Raw genomic sequence first — 15,833 nt, forward strand, 5'->3', positions numbered from 1 at the left:
GTTCCGTCGCCATTACTGTCGGAACCCTAGTCGCCGTTGAAGCCAGCCTTGCCGTCATCAAACTGCTGTGCCACCGAAGAAGCCGAAGAGAGAGAGAGAGACTTCGTGAAAGGGAAAGGAGAACGCGGCAAAGCTCGTCACCGGGAAGAGGGGGTAACGGTGGGGTGTGCTGCAGCTGCTGCTACCGTTGCTAGAGAAGGAGGTCACCGTTGAGCTGTGCGCCGTCGTTAGAGTCCTTCCTTGCTAGCGCTATTGCTGGTAGTTGCCTCTACTTCCGATTTAAGCATGCTACCAGAGCTTCTGTCGCCATCACCGTTGCAGGTTTTGAAAAAATGCCGCCGAATAGTGCCTCTGTTCTGGTCTAGGTCATTTCCTTTGACTTGTTTCGTTTTCACTTTTTCTTTAATACTATTTCATTTATGCTACCTTGTTTTAGTTCTGTTTCAGCCGCCACGGCTGTGATTGTTACAATATTGTTGCTGCAGGATTAGTCGGAGTTGTTACTATTGCCTCGGTTTAAATTCTGCATTCTTTCGATCCATTTTATTCTAACCATCCTCACCCTTAATTTAGCATTCTGGGTTAGGTTTTTTCGATCCTGCAGGACCAAGTTATGAGTAGGCTTTACATTTATAACTGTTAACCTTTTGGTTTATCCTATTCTGAGTTTTTAATTATATTTATAAAACTATTGTTGAAAAACTTTGATTTTATTAGAATAATTGATTTATTATAGTTGAATAATTATTTTTATGAAATTGATACCTTAGAAATTTTACATGAGATTATATATATGTTTGATGAAATTTTATATTATTTTAGAATATTTAATTTTATTTGAATATATACTTTGAAGCATTGAAGTATTTGTTGGTACTCACTTACTTTGAAATTGTAAAATATGTTTAACATTTTTGATGATTGAAAAAGTATGATTGTAAGAGATTTCGGTTGAAAAAGTACTATCTGATTTGGTTTGATTCAATACTTATATATTTGAAAGATCAAAGATTTGTTGTATCTGACTTTTGAATTGGTTTAGGAGGCTCGTATTAGAACAACGTAGTTAACGGCGTGTATGACGTTAATTTAAATGTATCTAACTCAGATCCCAGCTAGGAAGGGTGTTGCTAGCCTAACGTGTAATCCACACGTTAGATCTGTTATTCTGTTAGGACACACAAGAGAAAAGGGTTACCCATAGAAGGTGAGCCGCCTAAGTGTGGACTTTTGATTTGATTTCTGTATGAAAACTCCCTTATTGATTTACTTATTCATATAAATTATTATTTTTTAAATAAAATTATTTTTATGATAATGTTTATATGGTCTCATGTAGATTATAGATGTATTGTCTAGTCACTGAGTTGCAAAACTCATTATGTTTTTTCTAAAAATATTTTTCAGGAATAAATATATGAGACTTTCTACTCAAGAGTAATGATCTACAATAAATACTTATTCTTTGTTGTGTTCCTAGATGTTATATGCTCCATATATCACAGACACTCAGATAGGATCCATCCATATTTATTTATTTTACTTTTTATTAAAAATATGTAATTATATATTCTAAAAACTATAAATTTATTCAAAATATTTATAACCTTTTTATTTATGTTATATTCGAATCTATTAGACTTATTAAAAAACTATTTTCCTTAGTGCTAGTCATAGCTCATTCTCGGGACACCTTTATAACTACTATTATATTGATTCACCTACTTAATATAGGAAGCAATTTAAAGGGGTTCAAAATCAACAAATAAAAGTGGAATAATTTGTTTTGATTTTTTAATCACACATGATTTCAAATTTTACAATAATTGAATTTAAAAAAATGCTAAATATTTAAATTAATTTATTTAATTGACAAATTTACTCATAACATCTATAATTTTATATCAATAGCATCTATAGTTTCATACTCATAATATTTATAATTTCATATATATAATATCCATGATTAACAAATTTTTACAATTAATATTATCAAATTTTAAACGGTATCTTATTGTATATTTCAAATTATCTCATATGTGCACTAATGAGTTATGATTTTAATTATTTTAATAATTTTATTCAATATTTATATATATGCTTATTTATTGATTTTAATACGATGAGTTAATAATTACTTTTAAAAATTTATTTTTTAATTTTTGTTTATATTTTATTTTCTATTTATTTTATAATGGTTTATATGTAAAATATGTGTTGTATTGTTGAAGGTAAGCCCACAAATAGGAACTAGTTTGTTAGACTAGTTGGTTAGTTACTAAAGAAGAAAAATATGTTAGTTCTGTTTCTCCACCTCAACAGCTCACGTGCACCTAACCTCTTTGCTCTATAGAGATGTATATATACAAGTGTATGCTTCATTGTATAATATGAGATATAGAAAATAGAATCAATTCAGTTTTGAATAACAAACTCTCCTCTTTACACTGCATTATTAACAGCAAGATTAATTTCTTTTATCTGAGTCCTTTCTGCTAGAACTTCAACTGCTGAAGTCATATTGAGTCAATTCATTCATGTAACATGGTATCAAGGGCAAGGTTGTGAAGATCTATGGCATTTCTTCTTTTGAATTCAACCTCAACTATCAAGAATGCCCTGGTTCCAATACAAGACAAGCTTGAACAAAATAACTTCTCTACATAGCAGCAAGCTATTCTTCTCACCCTTGAAACCCTTGAATTTGAAGATCATTTGGATCCTTCAAAAATCTCTTCTGAATTCGATTCACAAGAACCTATGCAAAAAAAGGTAGATTCAGATTCAACAAAATTAGATACTCCCTTTAAACCACCAGCTACTCCTTCAAGTAAGAAAGAATTCAGCAAATTCAAAGAATGAAGGCAGAATGATAAAGCCCTCATGAACTGGATCTTGACTTTCATGTCAGTAACATTCAAGCATAAAGTGGTAAACTACAGACACTTTTATAAAGTATAGAATGTCATTCGCTCTTATTTTACTACATCCTCAAGAATTCGAATCCAAAGCCTCAAAACACAACTTTGATCGGTCAAGAAAACTTTAAGTGTGACTGAATATCTGGCCAGCATTCGAAAACTTGTGGATTCTCTTTTAGCCATTGGATATCCTCTTACTAAGGATGATCATATTCAAGCTATTTTGGATGGCCTCACAGAAGAATATCATGGATATGTTACCTCGGTAATGTCATGGATGTCAAATTTCACAGTCCAAGAAGCTGAGTCTTTTTTACTTGGCTATGAGGATTTACTTGCAAGATACAAGAAGCTTGATCAGGAAATTGCATTGGCCAACTTAGCATGAATGCCTTCCACTTTGTGGTATAATTTCAATGGAGGAGCTGGTGGAAGAAGAGGGCGTGGAGGTAGGTTTGGTACTCAGCGACCACAGTGCCAATTATGTTGCAAATTTGGCCATATATGGTGCAGAATTGTTTCTTTCGATATGATCCTCAGTACCAAAATTCAACCTACTCTGCAGCCTCCACTCTCCAATACCAGAACTCCACTACTTCTGCACAGTCTAACACACCACCCCCAGCACAAGTTTCTTACAGTAATTCGTTCCTACCAAGAGATGTATACAAGTCTCTGCTCTATAGAGATGTATATATACAAGTGTATGCTTCATTGTATAATATGAGATATAGAAAATAGAATCAATTCAGTTCTGAATAACAAATTCTCCTCTTTACATTGCATTATTAACAGCAAGATTAGTTTCTTTGATCTGAGTTCTTTCCGCTAGAACTTCAATTGCTGAAGTCATATTGATCAGTTAATTCATTTATGTAACATGTATAATAAAATCGAAGTTGTTTAAATTTTTTTAGTTTAATATCCATAACTTTATACATATAACATTTATAATTTTAAATTAAATAGATAATATCTATAATTAATGATATTGGTCCTAATTTATTATTTATTATTTTTTTTGCAGGTCATAAATTAATAATTTTTTATATTTTTATTTTCAATAAATAGAGACTGATTATATTTAAAATGTTTTTATTTTTTATAAAATGTGTTGAGGTGAATTAAAATTTTTTAAAATTAAAAATATAAGAATGTAAAAAAAATAAAAAAAATTATAGAATTATAAATGTAATAATAAAAGAGAGTATTTTAGAATTTGATTCACATTAAATTTAGAATTAATTTATGGTGTAATTAAATGAGAAAAAATAATAATAAAAAATTAATTCTATCAATTAAATAAAAAAAATAATTTACACTTTTTTATAAATACAAATATTATTAATTATATATTTTTATTTATTATTTATAATATTTTAGTTAGGTAAAAGGAAAAGTATATGGAACCAACTAATAATCAACCAAGAATGGAACAACATAATTAATTATAATTAGTTTTATTAATTTATAATTTAATTTGTTTTTTAAATTATTGTTGACCACGTTCAAAACATGAAGGAAGATACGCTAGTGATAGGAGAGAATCACAGAACAATGCTTTGATCATTCATTAGTTGATTCCATATAATTAATTATGTTTTATTAATGCGTAACACATGAAACATAGAAATCATATCGAAAACCATCCAATTTACAAGAAAAAGAAACATCCGTGTGCCTATTAGTAGCAACATCCGATTAAAATCACCGGTACTTCTGGTTTACTAGTTGGCTGATTCTTGGCTTATATAGAGTTGGTTCCTAGCATTGTTGTAGGTAAAATTACTCTTTTTAGTTTTTTAGTTTACCTCGATTGGACCTTTATTAGTATACTGATGCAGGCTGATTAATAGACCATTGTGAGTGCTCATAATTCTAGCCCTTTTTTGCATGTTATCAAAATGGTGATGCTACAAGTTATTTTGGTAATTAAATTTAAATAAGTTGGTTCAATAATTTAAAGATTGATAACCAAAAAATTTAGTTGAAGAAGTTAAAGAAAAGAAGGAAAAGAGGAAGAAAAAAGATTACGTTGAATATGATTATAAAAATAACTTGTATACTAGGTATCTTTTCTCTAATTCAAATTAGGGTTCATGTTGCTCACCACTTGGATGGAGAGCTCTAGCAATATCCTTCTCTCTCGAAACATTCAAGCGCTTACCACCAAACAACTCTGATCAGGCTGAAGACATGCGAATGCATGCAATTCCAAAAGACACCATGTATTTATCAAAACTAATTTTGTCCAACACTTAAATGTGACTACTCAACTGAGATTTAAATAGTTATTTGGGAATTGCTCACAATAATGCTATACCTAATTACCTATATCAAACATCTAATTCAGTATAACGTTTATTATAACAAAAACTAATCAAGTAGTAAATAATTTTTAAGTTATCAAATAAAATCAGCCTAATTATATAACCCTAACTTCTTTAGAGTATGATCCACTGATACTCTTACATTTCGTCACACAGAACTGGTATACAACACAAATGGTGCTACTGCTATTAAATAATTGTTGGATAAAAACTAACAAACTTAAAAATCTTAAAAGAGTTCATCATGTTCATAGATATCATTTCTCCAGGGCTTTATATACGCCCTACTTCAAAAGGATAGATCAATGGTTGAATAATGTCACGAATTCATTATTGGTATATGCATGTTATCATTTTATTCCATCCAACAACTCCTCTTTTTATTATTTATTTATTTAAAAAATCTAACAATATATAAAAAATTGCAGAATAGTATTACAAGATCGATCAACGCTCCTCATAAGTAGTCCTAAGTCAATAAACATAGATATAGGCACAAACACACTATAGCTTCTAGTGATTGTAATTAATTCGGAATTGTCTAAAAAAGTTTTTAACTATCTTAATCATGTATAATATAATAATGTTGAATAATGAAAGGAATTTGATTGTCACAGTAGTGAATGTCTTGATGATGTAAATAATTTTAACAATAAACTCAACAAGTCATTTATATGCTCTCAATGACAAATATATATGTTGTAATCCATGTGAATATTAAATCATAGCTAGTCTCAAAAATTAAAGTATCAAGAGATGGGATTAATTAGTTGAGCGGCATATGCTCCCTCCTCTTAATTAAGTGGAACATGTTCAGGTATTCAGAAGAATTATTCAATGATCATTAGATTATTCATGAGCTGGGTTTGCATTATAATTATTATTAGCCCAGAGTAGTATGTAATAAAATGATATTGTGTATACAGGAAAAAGTAGTAGAAATACAAATATATATATATATATATATATATATAGGTCTGGCATTACTCAAAACTTTAGAGGAAATGCATACAATTGCAGAAATGATCATGCGCATGCATATGCAATGCAATTTCCTGTATACACAATACTATTCTTAATCATTAGGAAAGAGACGTATAATATAATACAGAAATAAAAAATGATCCAATTAGGGGAAGAGAAAGTATAGGGGAAAACCAAAAAGAGACTTAGCTTAGAATATATAAATAGAACAACAACAACAACACGAACAAGCTTTCATATTCAATGTAAAAGAAAACCGTTAAGGTCTTGAAAGAAATTATGAATTATCCCCTTTTGTATGAGTGATTGTCTTTTACTGTTTTACAAGACAAAAGAAGAAACAAAAACTAACATATAAATAGAACATTATTATTAATTTATTATACAATGCATATGTCTTAGGTCCTGGTTAAGACATTTTTATATTATAAAAATTTGTTGATAAATTTTAACAATAATAATATAACCTAAATATAAAACACTGGTAAAATGAAATAGTTATGGTAACAAGTATACCTATAATTATATTTATTAATTAAGTAAGAAATCAATTTTCTCTCTCTAACTTTCTAAAAAATGTTTTCAAATAAATAAACTTCTTAATGGGAAAGCTTTGAAAAACAGGTAAAAATTAAAAGCTTTCATCATTTAGGAAACCTAATTAGGATAATTTAATGAAAGACATTACATACATCTGAAACACTACTCTTAGTCTCTTAGAGCACTTGTCAGAAAATTAAAGATGATATTAACATAGATCTCACGCACACCACAGGAAAAAAAACAAAAAGGAAAAAAAAAGAATGAAAGAAAGAAAAAGCCCATCTCCATATTCAGCTTCTAGCTAGGATTTCTTTGCATTAAATGACACTAAAATCTATCAGTTTTCTTTACAAAAGAATATATATATATATACACACACGAGGTTCATATATATCAGAATTATTAGGTTAATTCTGTCCTTCACTCTTGCATTGCATCCACCCTTAGATTTTAATTAGGGCTTTATCATTCTCTACACAGCGAAGACTCATGATGAAAACCTCCACCCTTACTCATATAAATACACTATTATTACATATTGTGTTGTTAGTTTGAGTAAAATTCACTCATGCCATAGATTATATAACATACATATATGTAAACTGCACACATGGCAATAAGCATGTAAATGTGCAATTATGCACACAAAGTGGAAGAGATAGAAATAGAGAGAGAGAGAGAGAAAGATGACAGCATATATGATAGAGGGAGGGCTCATAATTCAACAGATTCACGTCACATTTGAAAATGAATTTCATATATTTATTGAATTCCCGGAACAGTCTGTGCCAAACATACTTTCCGGCCAACACAAAAACTACATACACATGATTACAATTACATCTCTACGTAACCCAAACACACATACATGATTATTCTACACCCCCTTTAGTCAACACTATCCTAACAAACCTTTCCCTTCACACATGCCTTACCTCTTAATAGTAATAATAATAATAATCACACACTAGCTAATACACACATATCACTAATTCGATTCCTCCGGATCCCTCTTCAATTAATCTTCTCTTCTACATTTTTTTTCGGTTAATTAAACTTAAATAGTCATGGATTTAAGTTATAGAAACAACTGTTCATATAATTATCAAATTAGACTGCGTACATTATATTTTTTGGGTACGACTCTTCTCTCGATTCTATGTTAATATGAAATGCTTTTACATTGAAATACTTTTTTTAAGAATAAATATTCATTTTGCGAAAGATTCAGCTTTTAATAAAATGGATCTCAATATTTATTTTTGACAAAATAATTTTTAAAAAATATTCTATTTGACAAAATAACTCAAATATTTGGTCTAACAGTTAATTTATTTAATCAACTATTAACTTATTATAAAATTACTAATCTATCATCTATTCTCTCTCTTTACTTATAGTCTATCACTATCCCACCATATCACAATTGCAGCAGTTTTCATAAACAACCCAACATTGATACCAATCTTCTCAAAGCGAAAATGTTTGTTGCCAGCTCCATTTTCTTTGTTTAATTTCTCCCACCGCGGCTACCATGATCTTTTCTCTTTTTCCTACGACTAATCACAACCACTGCAAAAGGATCTCTACTTCATATGTTGTCGCCATGGTCGATTCTGCAAGAGAATCTCCACTTAATCAATAGACTCGCCTCGTGACTCATCATCGCCTTTCTCTAATTATCAGTTGTTATGCCGTGTTTCGTTGTCATCTCGTATTTTATTATCTCTCACTTTTATTTCGAAAGAGTCGCAGAGCAAACTTGATTGAAACCAAATTCCCATACATCTACATCTTTTCTCATTTTTCATTCCACTCATAAAACAACCTTATTTTTTTTTCTTACGAGGTATTTCTCTTTCTGATTTTTTGTTTTTGGTCTTCATTTCTATTCTTAATTTCTTCATAACTTACGATTGTGGATATCTAATTTTATAATACCTTACACTACTCTTTGTTGTTAGGATTTAGTAGTGGTTGATAAGTTAATATTTTACTCATTTTGATTGGTGCAATTGAGAGTTGGAGATTGGTTATGGTGGTGGTGAAAGCGGAAATAGGGACAAAGAGAGGATGTGTGATGACATGGGTGAAGGAGGTAGGAATGGTGGTAGGTAATGGTGAGGAAGAGTGAGTAAATTTATAATTTTATAAGAGAAAACAAAAATAAATTAGTATTTTTATAAAAAATTTAACAGTTAACTAAATAAATTAATCATTAAATAGATGTTAGGTTAGTTTGTCAAATGAAATATATTTTTTAGGAGTTATTTTATCAAAAATAAACATTAAAATCAATTTTATCAAAAACCGAATCTTTTCGAATACCAAAATGACTACTACTTACTTTTTTTTTTTAATTAAACTCAAATGTGGTCAACAAAACAAATATACTAATACTAGACGAACAATAGTTGTGGCCTACGGACAATAAATTAATAGATGCACATGTTTTAGAAATAACCCTAATTAATGAAATACTAATCATTCATTAATTACCTCATGATGATTAAAGCTAGAGGGGGCATGATGACCTCCTCCGGCATTGAATCCGAATGAGGCAGGCACGGCGGAGGGCGTGGTGGTGGGTGCAAAAGGCCAATCAGAAGTAGAAGGGCCTAAAGAAAAGGCACTGTTAGGATTATTTGGAAGACCAACATAATTGCATTGTGGCGGTTGATGAGGAGTAGTGGATTGAAGCAACCTGATTTGTCTCTTCAAGAACTTAACATAGCGAATTGCTTCATCCAGCATGGAAGCTGTGTCCATCTTTGTTCCACCGGGAACAAGCCTCTGCAGGATCCGAATCTTCTCGCTGATCCTCTCCCTGCGGTGGCGCGCCGCTACGCTCTGTGGGTCGTCGCTGATGCGAACGTTTCGCCTCTTTGGCTTCCGAATGGTGGCGGGATCGATGTCCACGGGCTGCATAGCTGCGATCTTGTACATCATCTCCTTCATGGCTCCAAGCTCCTCTTCTGGCTCTTCATCTTCATGATCGTGATCATGATCTTGTTCTTGTTCTTGGTGCACTACTCCAAGTATGTCACCAAGGAACCCCGACGAAGAAGAAGAGGGCAGTGCAGTAGTGGTTGTTGAGGGATGATGATGAATTTGAAGAAGGTGATGGTAGTTTGGGAAAACCCCAGAAGCCATGATGTTAGGGATTTGGTGAATGATGTGATTATGATCAGCTTCTGTCCAAGTAGCAGCAGTGAAGACACTAGCATTATTATTCTGCTGCAGGTTTGTGGTATCCATCATCTATGAGCAAATGAAATTACAAGTTTGAAGAGCGTGATGATGAGAAGAAGTTGGGGTTTGTTTGATGATGTGATAAGTTAATTGGAAATGAAACACCGGCCACTTAATTAGCATATATAAAAAGCTAATAAGTAGTATATGCAGAAACAGTTGATGATTAAAAGATGGAGAAGGGGTGGGTCGTTGATGGTTGAATATAACTTAGCTTAGATTGTGAAGAAAGTCTTGCTTTGGTGTATAGAGGGTAGATATAGGGAGGGTAGCTAGAGGAGGGGACCTAAGAGTGGAAGAAGAAGCATTGCATTTGGAACGAGATTTTACTGAAATGGGGAGTGACTGCAAAAAGCATATTGTATTGTAGAGTGAGATGATGAGATGAATGAATTGAATAGAAAGGAAAAGGGTGTGTATGGAATTAATTAAAAGCAAAGGGGGGTATTGAAATGAATGCGCTTCTAAGAAAAATCAAAGGAAAGAAGAAAAAAGGTGATGTAGGGAAGGGAAGGGAAGGATAGGTGCACATTCTATAGACTTATTAGCTTCTCTCTCTCAATTTCATTATGCACTGAATTCCTAGGGCTCCCTTCTCCTTTTATTTATTCTCTCTCTCTCTCTCTCTCTCTCTCTCTCTCTCTCTCTCTCTCTCTCTCTCTCTCTCTCTCTCTCTCTCTCTCTCTCTCTCTCTCTCTCTCTCTCTCTCTCATTGGTGCACTGCTTATTCGTATAACTTTATAGGGTTTTAGTTCATTTTGTTAGAGATCACAACCCTCTTCTTTTGGAATTCATGGTATACATATTTTTTTGGCATTTTTTATGTATTATTTTTTTATTTTGTACTTCCTAATTATTATTAAAACAAATGATTAATTTTAGATATAATAATTAATAAATATATAATTATAGACATTATATATATACTTATAAATATTAAATTAAATAAAATAATTTCATTGTTTTCTTAGCATTATTATTAATTATTTATAGTCTTTGTTGTTTATATTGATAAAATTATGATAGAATTCTTCTTTTCTGGAAGTCTATAATTGTTTGTTTTTTTCTTTTTATGTTCGAATTTGAGAACCCCCCCCACCCCTTTTTTTTATCTAAATGTAATTTTCATTGGTTCGGAAAGATGATACAGGTTGAGTCATAAAAACTAAGTCAATACAAAGACTGAAATGGGATAATTTCATACCTTTGACATCAAATTTCAATAGGTGAGTAAATATTCCTTTTACTCCTAATATTCTGAAAATGATAGCAGTTTAGTCATAAAGTAAAAGCATTTCATATCAATAATTTTAATATATTTTATCACCTATTAAATTTGATGTCAAATTGAAATTAGATATTAAATTGTTTTCTAGAATTGGATATTGAACTTAGGATTACCCTTCAAAGAGAGAAAGTCTTAAAATCTCAAAAATGATAGACTCGAACTTTTAAACCTTTTTTTACCATAGAAATTTTAATATACTACATAAAATCACTCTTTCTAAATATTTAAATTTAATAAGAAAAACATATAAAAGATTATACCTTTAACATAATCTGCTGAAACACAAAAGATTCCAATTTATTTGGACATTAATTCTCTAATCTATTAGAGCAGCACAAAGAAAATAATTTTTTGAAAACCCATGCAATTACATTCAACCAGTGTGAATAACACCACTATTGAATCTCTTTAACTTTTCTCTATCTGGTGAATATGATTGAGATTATTATTTGAATTTGAGATATTTTACTATTTAAACACTTCCTTTTCTTTAATTGATTTTGCCACACACTTAAATGAAAACAAAAATAAAAAAATCATAATTGAATAAAACAATTAGTGACAACTGATGTGAATTAAGTGATCAAATTTTGTCAAAGCCAAAGTCTCTTAGAATTCTATCATCAGCAACAGAAATCAAGATGAATCAATTTTCTTAAACCCAAAATTTAACAAATAAATTACATAAGAAAAATGCCCAGAATGATAAAATTAGATCAATCAATAAGTTTTTCCGTTTAAAATCATTTTATAATTATAATGTGCTTTGTGTTAATTCTTTCAAGAAATGTCAGTGTGCATACCATAGATAATCATTAGCACATCATGGTTGCTATCCATCATTTCATCGAAACAAGGAAGCACTACAAAAATTTCAAGAACTTATAAAAAATTGAAGCAAAATAGTATATGAAAGAAAAGTAATAAGGAAAATAAAAGGGGATAATTTAGTATTTGAAATAGGAAAAGTTTCCATGGCCAGCATTTTTAACAAATTCTAGCCAATATTTGGCCAGCATTAGGCTTTCAATATTTTGTTGCATTTGGACTTTTTTTTGAATTGTGTACAAAAATACTAATAATATTGATTAATTAATAGTCAAGAATAATAAAGTTGGTTGGCTTTCTACACTACTGCTAATATTATAATTTTAGAGAGTTTGGATAATGTGAATTTGCAATTTTAAAAAATAACTTTATACCTAAGTTCAATTGGACATCAAATTTTAATAGGCGAGTAAATATTTTTTTTTTTACTTCTAACTAGTGGCTGAATAGGCATTATCGTGCTTGTTCAACTGTTTTTTTTTATTATTTTTACAAAATTAATTTCTAAATTTTTAATTCTATAATTATTAATTTGATATTAAAAATTTAAAATAATAACTTATTCAAAAATAAAAATAAAAATTGTATCAGTTATTTAATATTTAAAAAGTATAAAATAAATAAACTTGAAGTAATTAAATATGGTGTGATTAAAAATCATTACGTCGTTATGTGTAAGAAAATCAATATGCATATTTATAAACATTATTTACAATGTATGTTATTATTTTTTACTCATTAAAAAATTATTAAAATCATAAATGTTATTGTTTAATAATATAATATATTTATTTTTTTGAATTGTCAAATATGCAATAAAAGTTTAAGATGTATTTCAGTCAAATTTATATCAAAATTCTTTCTGTTAATTGAGTTTAAAAAATCATTCAATTGAACTAATTTTGAGTAGCTTTTTTATGAATAGATTTTTTTCCTTCGATAATGTTGTCATAATTGGTTTAAGAAATAACGAAAATTATTTGATAAATTATTAAACTCTTAGTTTTTTAAAAAGTAGTAATAAAGTTTTTGGAAAACTTCTTTTCTTTTTTGTCCCTTTTTAAAAGAAATATTTGTGTTATATTTAAAATATTTATCTTTTGTTTGGAATGGGTAAGTGTAGGGTTCATGTCTGTAAAGTCATAAAATTAATTTTAAATTTTCTATTATTTTAAGCATAATTTTAAAATGATAAAGGGTGAGAATAAAAGTTAAGTCTCATTTAGTATTAAATGTTTTCACTTTTCAATAATCACCATGAATTAGTGAGTATTTAAAATAGTAAGTTTGAATTTATATTTTGGTATCACATGCTTTAATTTAAATCACTACATGGTTAAATTTATAGAAAACAATAAAATTTTAATTTGTAATATATTACTGTATATAAATTTGAATCAAGTAATTAATGGTTTTGAGTTAAGTTTCAAGTAGTCTTTGAAGTTGCACTCAAAATTTAAAGTAGTAGTCCCTAAAGTTGATAGTTACTCAAATTTGTCTTTGAAATTACATTCTAAGATTTATAATAGTCCCTAAAATACTTTCCGTCATCGGAAAGCTAAACTGGACTGATTCCTGTCATACTAATACTGTAATGGTTAGCTGATGTGACGAAAAAATTTTCTTTTGCAATTTAATTTCTTTCCTTTTTAAAATTCTAAACCCTAAATTATCTTCACCAGATTCTTATCCAAAAATACTAACAATGACAACATCAATATTAGAAATCCCTCCAAAAATCCAAAATTCTACCTGTTACAACAGATCAAATGAGTGAACATGATACCCAAGAGATAGAAGATTTCATGGTATACAACAACATAACTTTTGTACCATCAATTTCTCATACCAATAAATTAGTTATAAATAACTAGAGGATTCAAAAATCAATTAACCAAACAAGTGGTATGCTAGTCATAACCAATGCCCTAACAAACCATTACTCTAAACACAATCTATTAACAAACGACACACCAATTTAAACTCTTACATGCAGCTAACAATAGATTCAAATTTGGTGTACATTAAAGAAGTATAAATTTTTAAGTTTGTTGTTGAACAAGTTTCTATATATCAACTCTGCATTTACAAATTCAAAATTCCAATCTTTGGTGTAATCAATCAACAAGTCAACATGTCAACAAATCAACTCAATAACCAAACGAGTTATTGTCAAATTGAATACTAAAATTATGAATTTCATATCAAGTTATCCACAAGCATAGCTCCAAAAACAAATATGAACAACACTTTGTAGCTAATCTAAGAATGATAACAGTAACGACATCAATCTTGAGGGTGAAAAACGAGACGACAAGGTGGCGCAGAGAGGTCGGCGAGCAGTACGGCGAAGAGATGGAGACCGACGAGAGACAACGGCGGAAAAAGTTGAGGCTTTGAGCTTTTCTGTTTCTGCCGTGTTTGAGTACTGTGAGTGTGAGAGACGAAATTGAAGAGGGAGACGAGCTGCGACGCGACACCAAAACGGTGACCGGCGAGAGGAGGCGAGGTTGAGGAAAGCTCTGCTTGAACTTTGAGTGTGAGAGAGTAGGGTTGAGGAGGGGGTTGAAGGCCATTATTAGGATTTTTTATATATATAAATACAAAAGACATAGTTTTGGTTGCGAAATTTGTCAACGTGGCAAAAATCAATCCAGCTCAACTTTTTGATGATGGAAAGTGTTTTAGAGACTATTATGAATTCTGGAGAATAATTTCAAAAATAAATTTGAGTAACTATTAATTTTAATGACTACTTTAAGATTCGAGTACAATTTTAAAAATTACTTTGAGACTTAACTCAATGATTCCAATAAAGTGTTTAATATTTTGAGATCGTTAATTCAAATATACACTCCTTATATTCCTTAAATTATTATTCTAAGTCATCAGCATCATATATACTTGAAGTATTTTTTTAGTTTTTGTTTTTATTTTTAGATAATTTTATTTTGATTTTTTCTTATGTCATAGTAGAAATTATAGTAAATTCCAGCGGAAAAAAAACATCACAATTAAAAATAAAATGCTTTAAGAAATAATAATATGGTATCTTACATCCAATCTAGTAGATTCATCAGTTATACAACATAAAAGGCACACATGTAGTAAAGTTAAAATTGGACTTCCTTACTGTGCTTTGTGTTATGCACTTAGATAGCATTTATTTTGGAGTATTAGAATTGAGATTGGAGATTAAAATTTATTATTGTATTTAGTAGTTAGAAATTAAAACTAAAATTTTAATTTTAAAATACAAAATTTTAATATTTTTAATATTTTCAAAAAGTAAAAATATAGAAAACTAAAAATTTTAAAGATAAAGATTGAAACTTTAATAACATTTTTTTAAAATATTTTCATTCTACTATAAATAATTTATTGAATATCGTTAAATTTATTGAAAAATTTATAAAAAAATTCGTTGATAATATATTTACACAATCCTTTTTGGTTGAAGCTAAGTTCATTTTGATTTCTCCAGATGAGATTGCAGATATTTGATTCATTAACATGAATTAAATTTCTAGTACGAAAAAAAGAAAAATGGAGTTTGTGCATGATTGTTACTTAAGTTGAGTTTATTAGAGGGAGTTTAAAATTTTTTTATGATGATGATTCTGATAACGAAGAAGAGGAAGGATTAGGGTTTAAGTTTTTGTTTTCATTTTTTTAATTAATAAAAAT

General features: G+C 29.5%; 1 protein-coding gene across 1 annotated transcript; it reads right to left on the minus strand.

Moving 5' to 3' along the window:
- Positions 1–9,262: 9,262 nt before the first annotated feature.
- Positions 9,263–10,036, minus strand: LOC112771186 (uncharacterized). Its single transcript, XM_025815837.3, has one exon. It carries the CDS (start codon positions 10,034–10,036, stop codon positions 9,263–9,265), a length of 774 nt encoding a protein of 257 aa, XP_025671622.2.
- Between the last annotated feature and the right edge of the window lie 5,797 nt (positions 10,037–15,833).

The sequence above is a fragment of the Arachis hypogaea genome, chromosome 3 (genome assembly GCF_003086295.3).
Source record: "Arachis hypogaea cultivar Tifrunner chromosome 3, arahy.Tifrunner.gnm2.J5K5, whole genome shotgun sequence".
Taxonomy (NCBI): domain Eukaryota; kingdom Viridiplantae; phylum Streptophyta; class Magnoliopsida; order Fabales; family Fabaceae; genus Arachis; species Arachis hypogaea.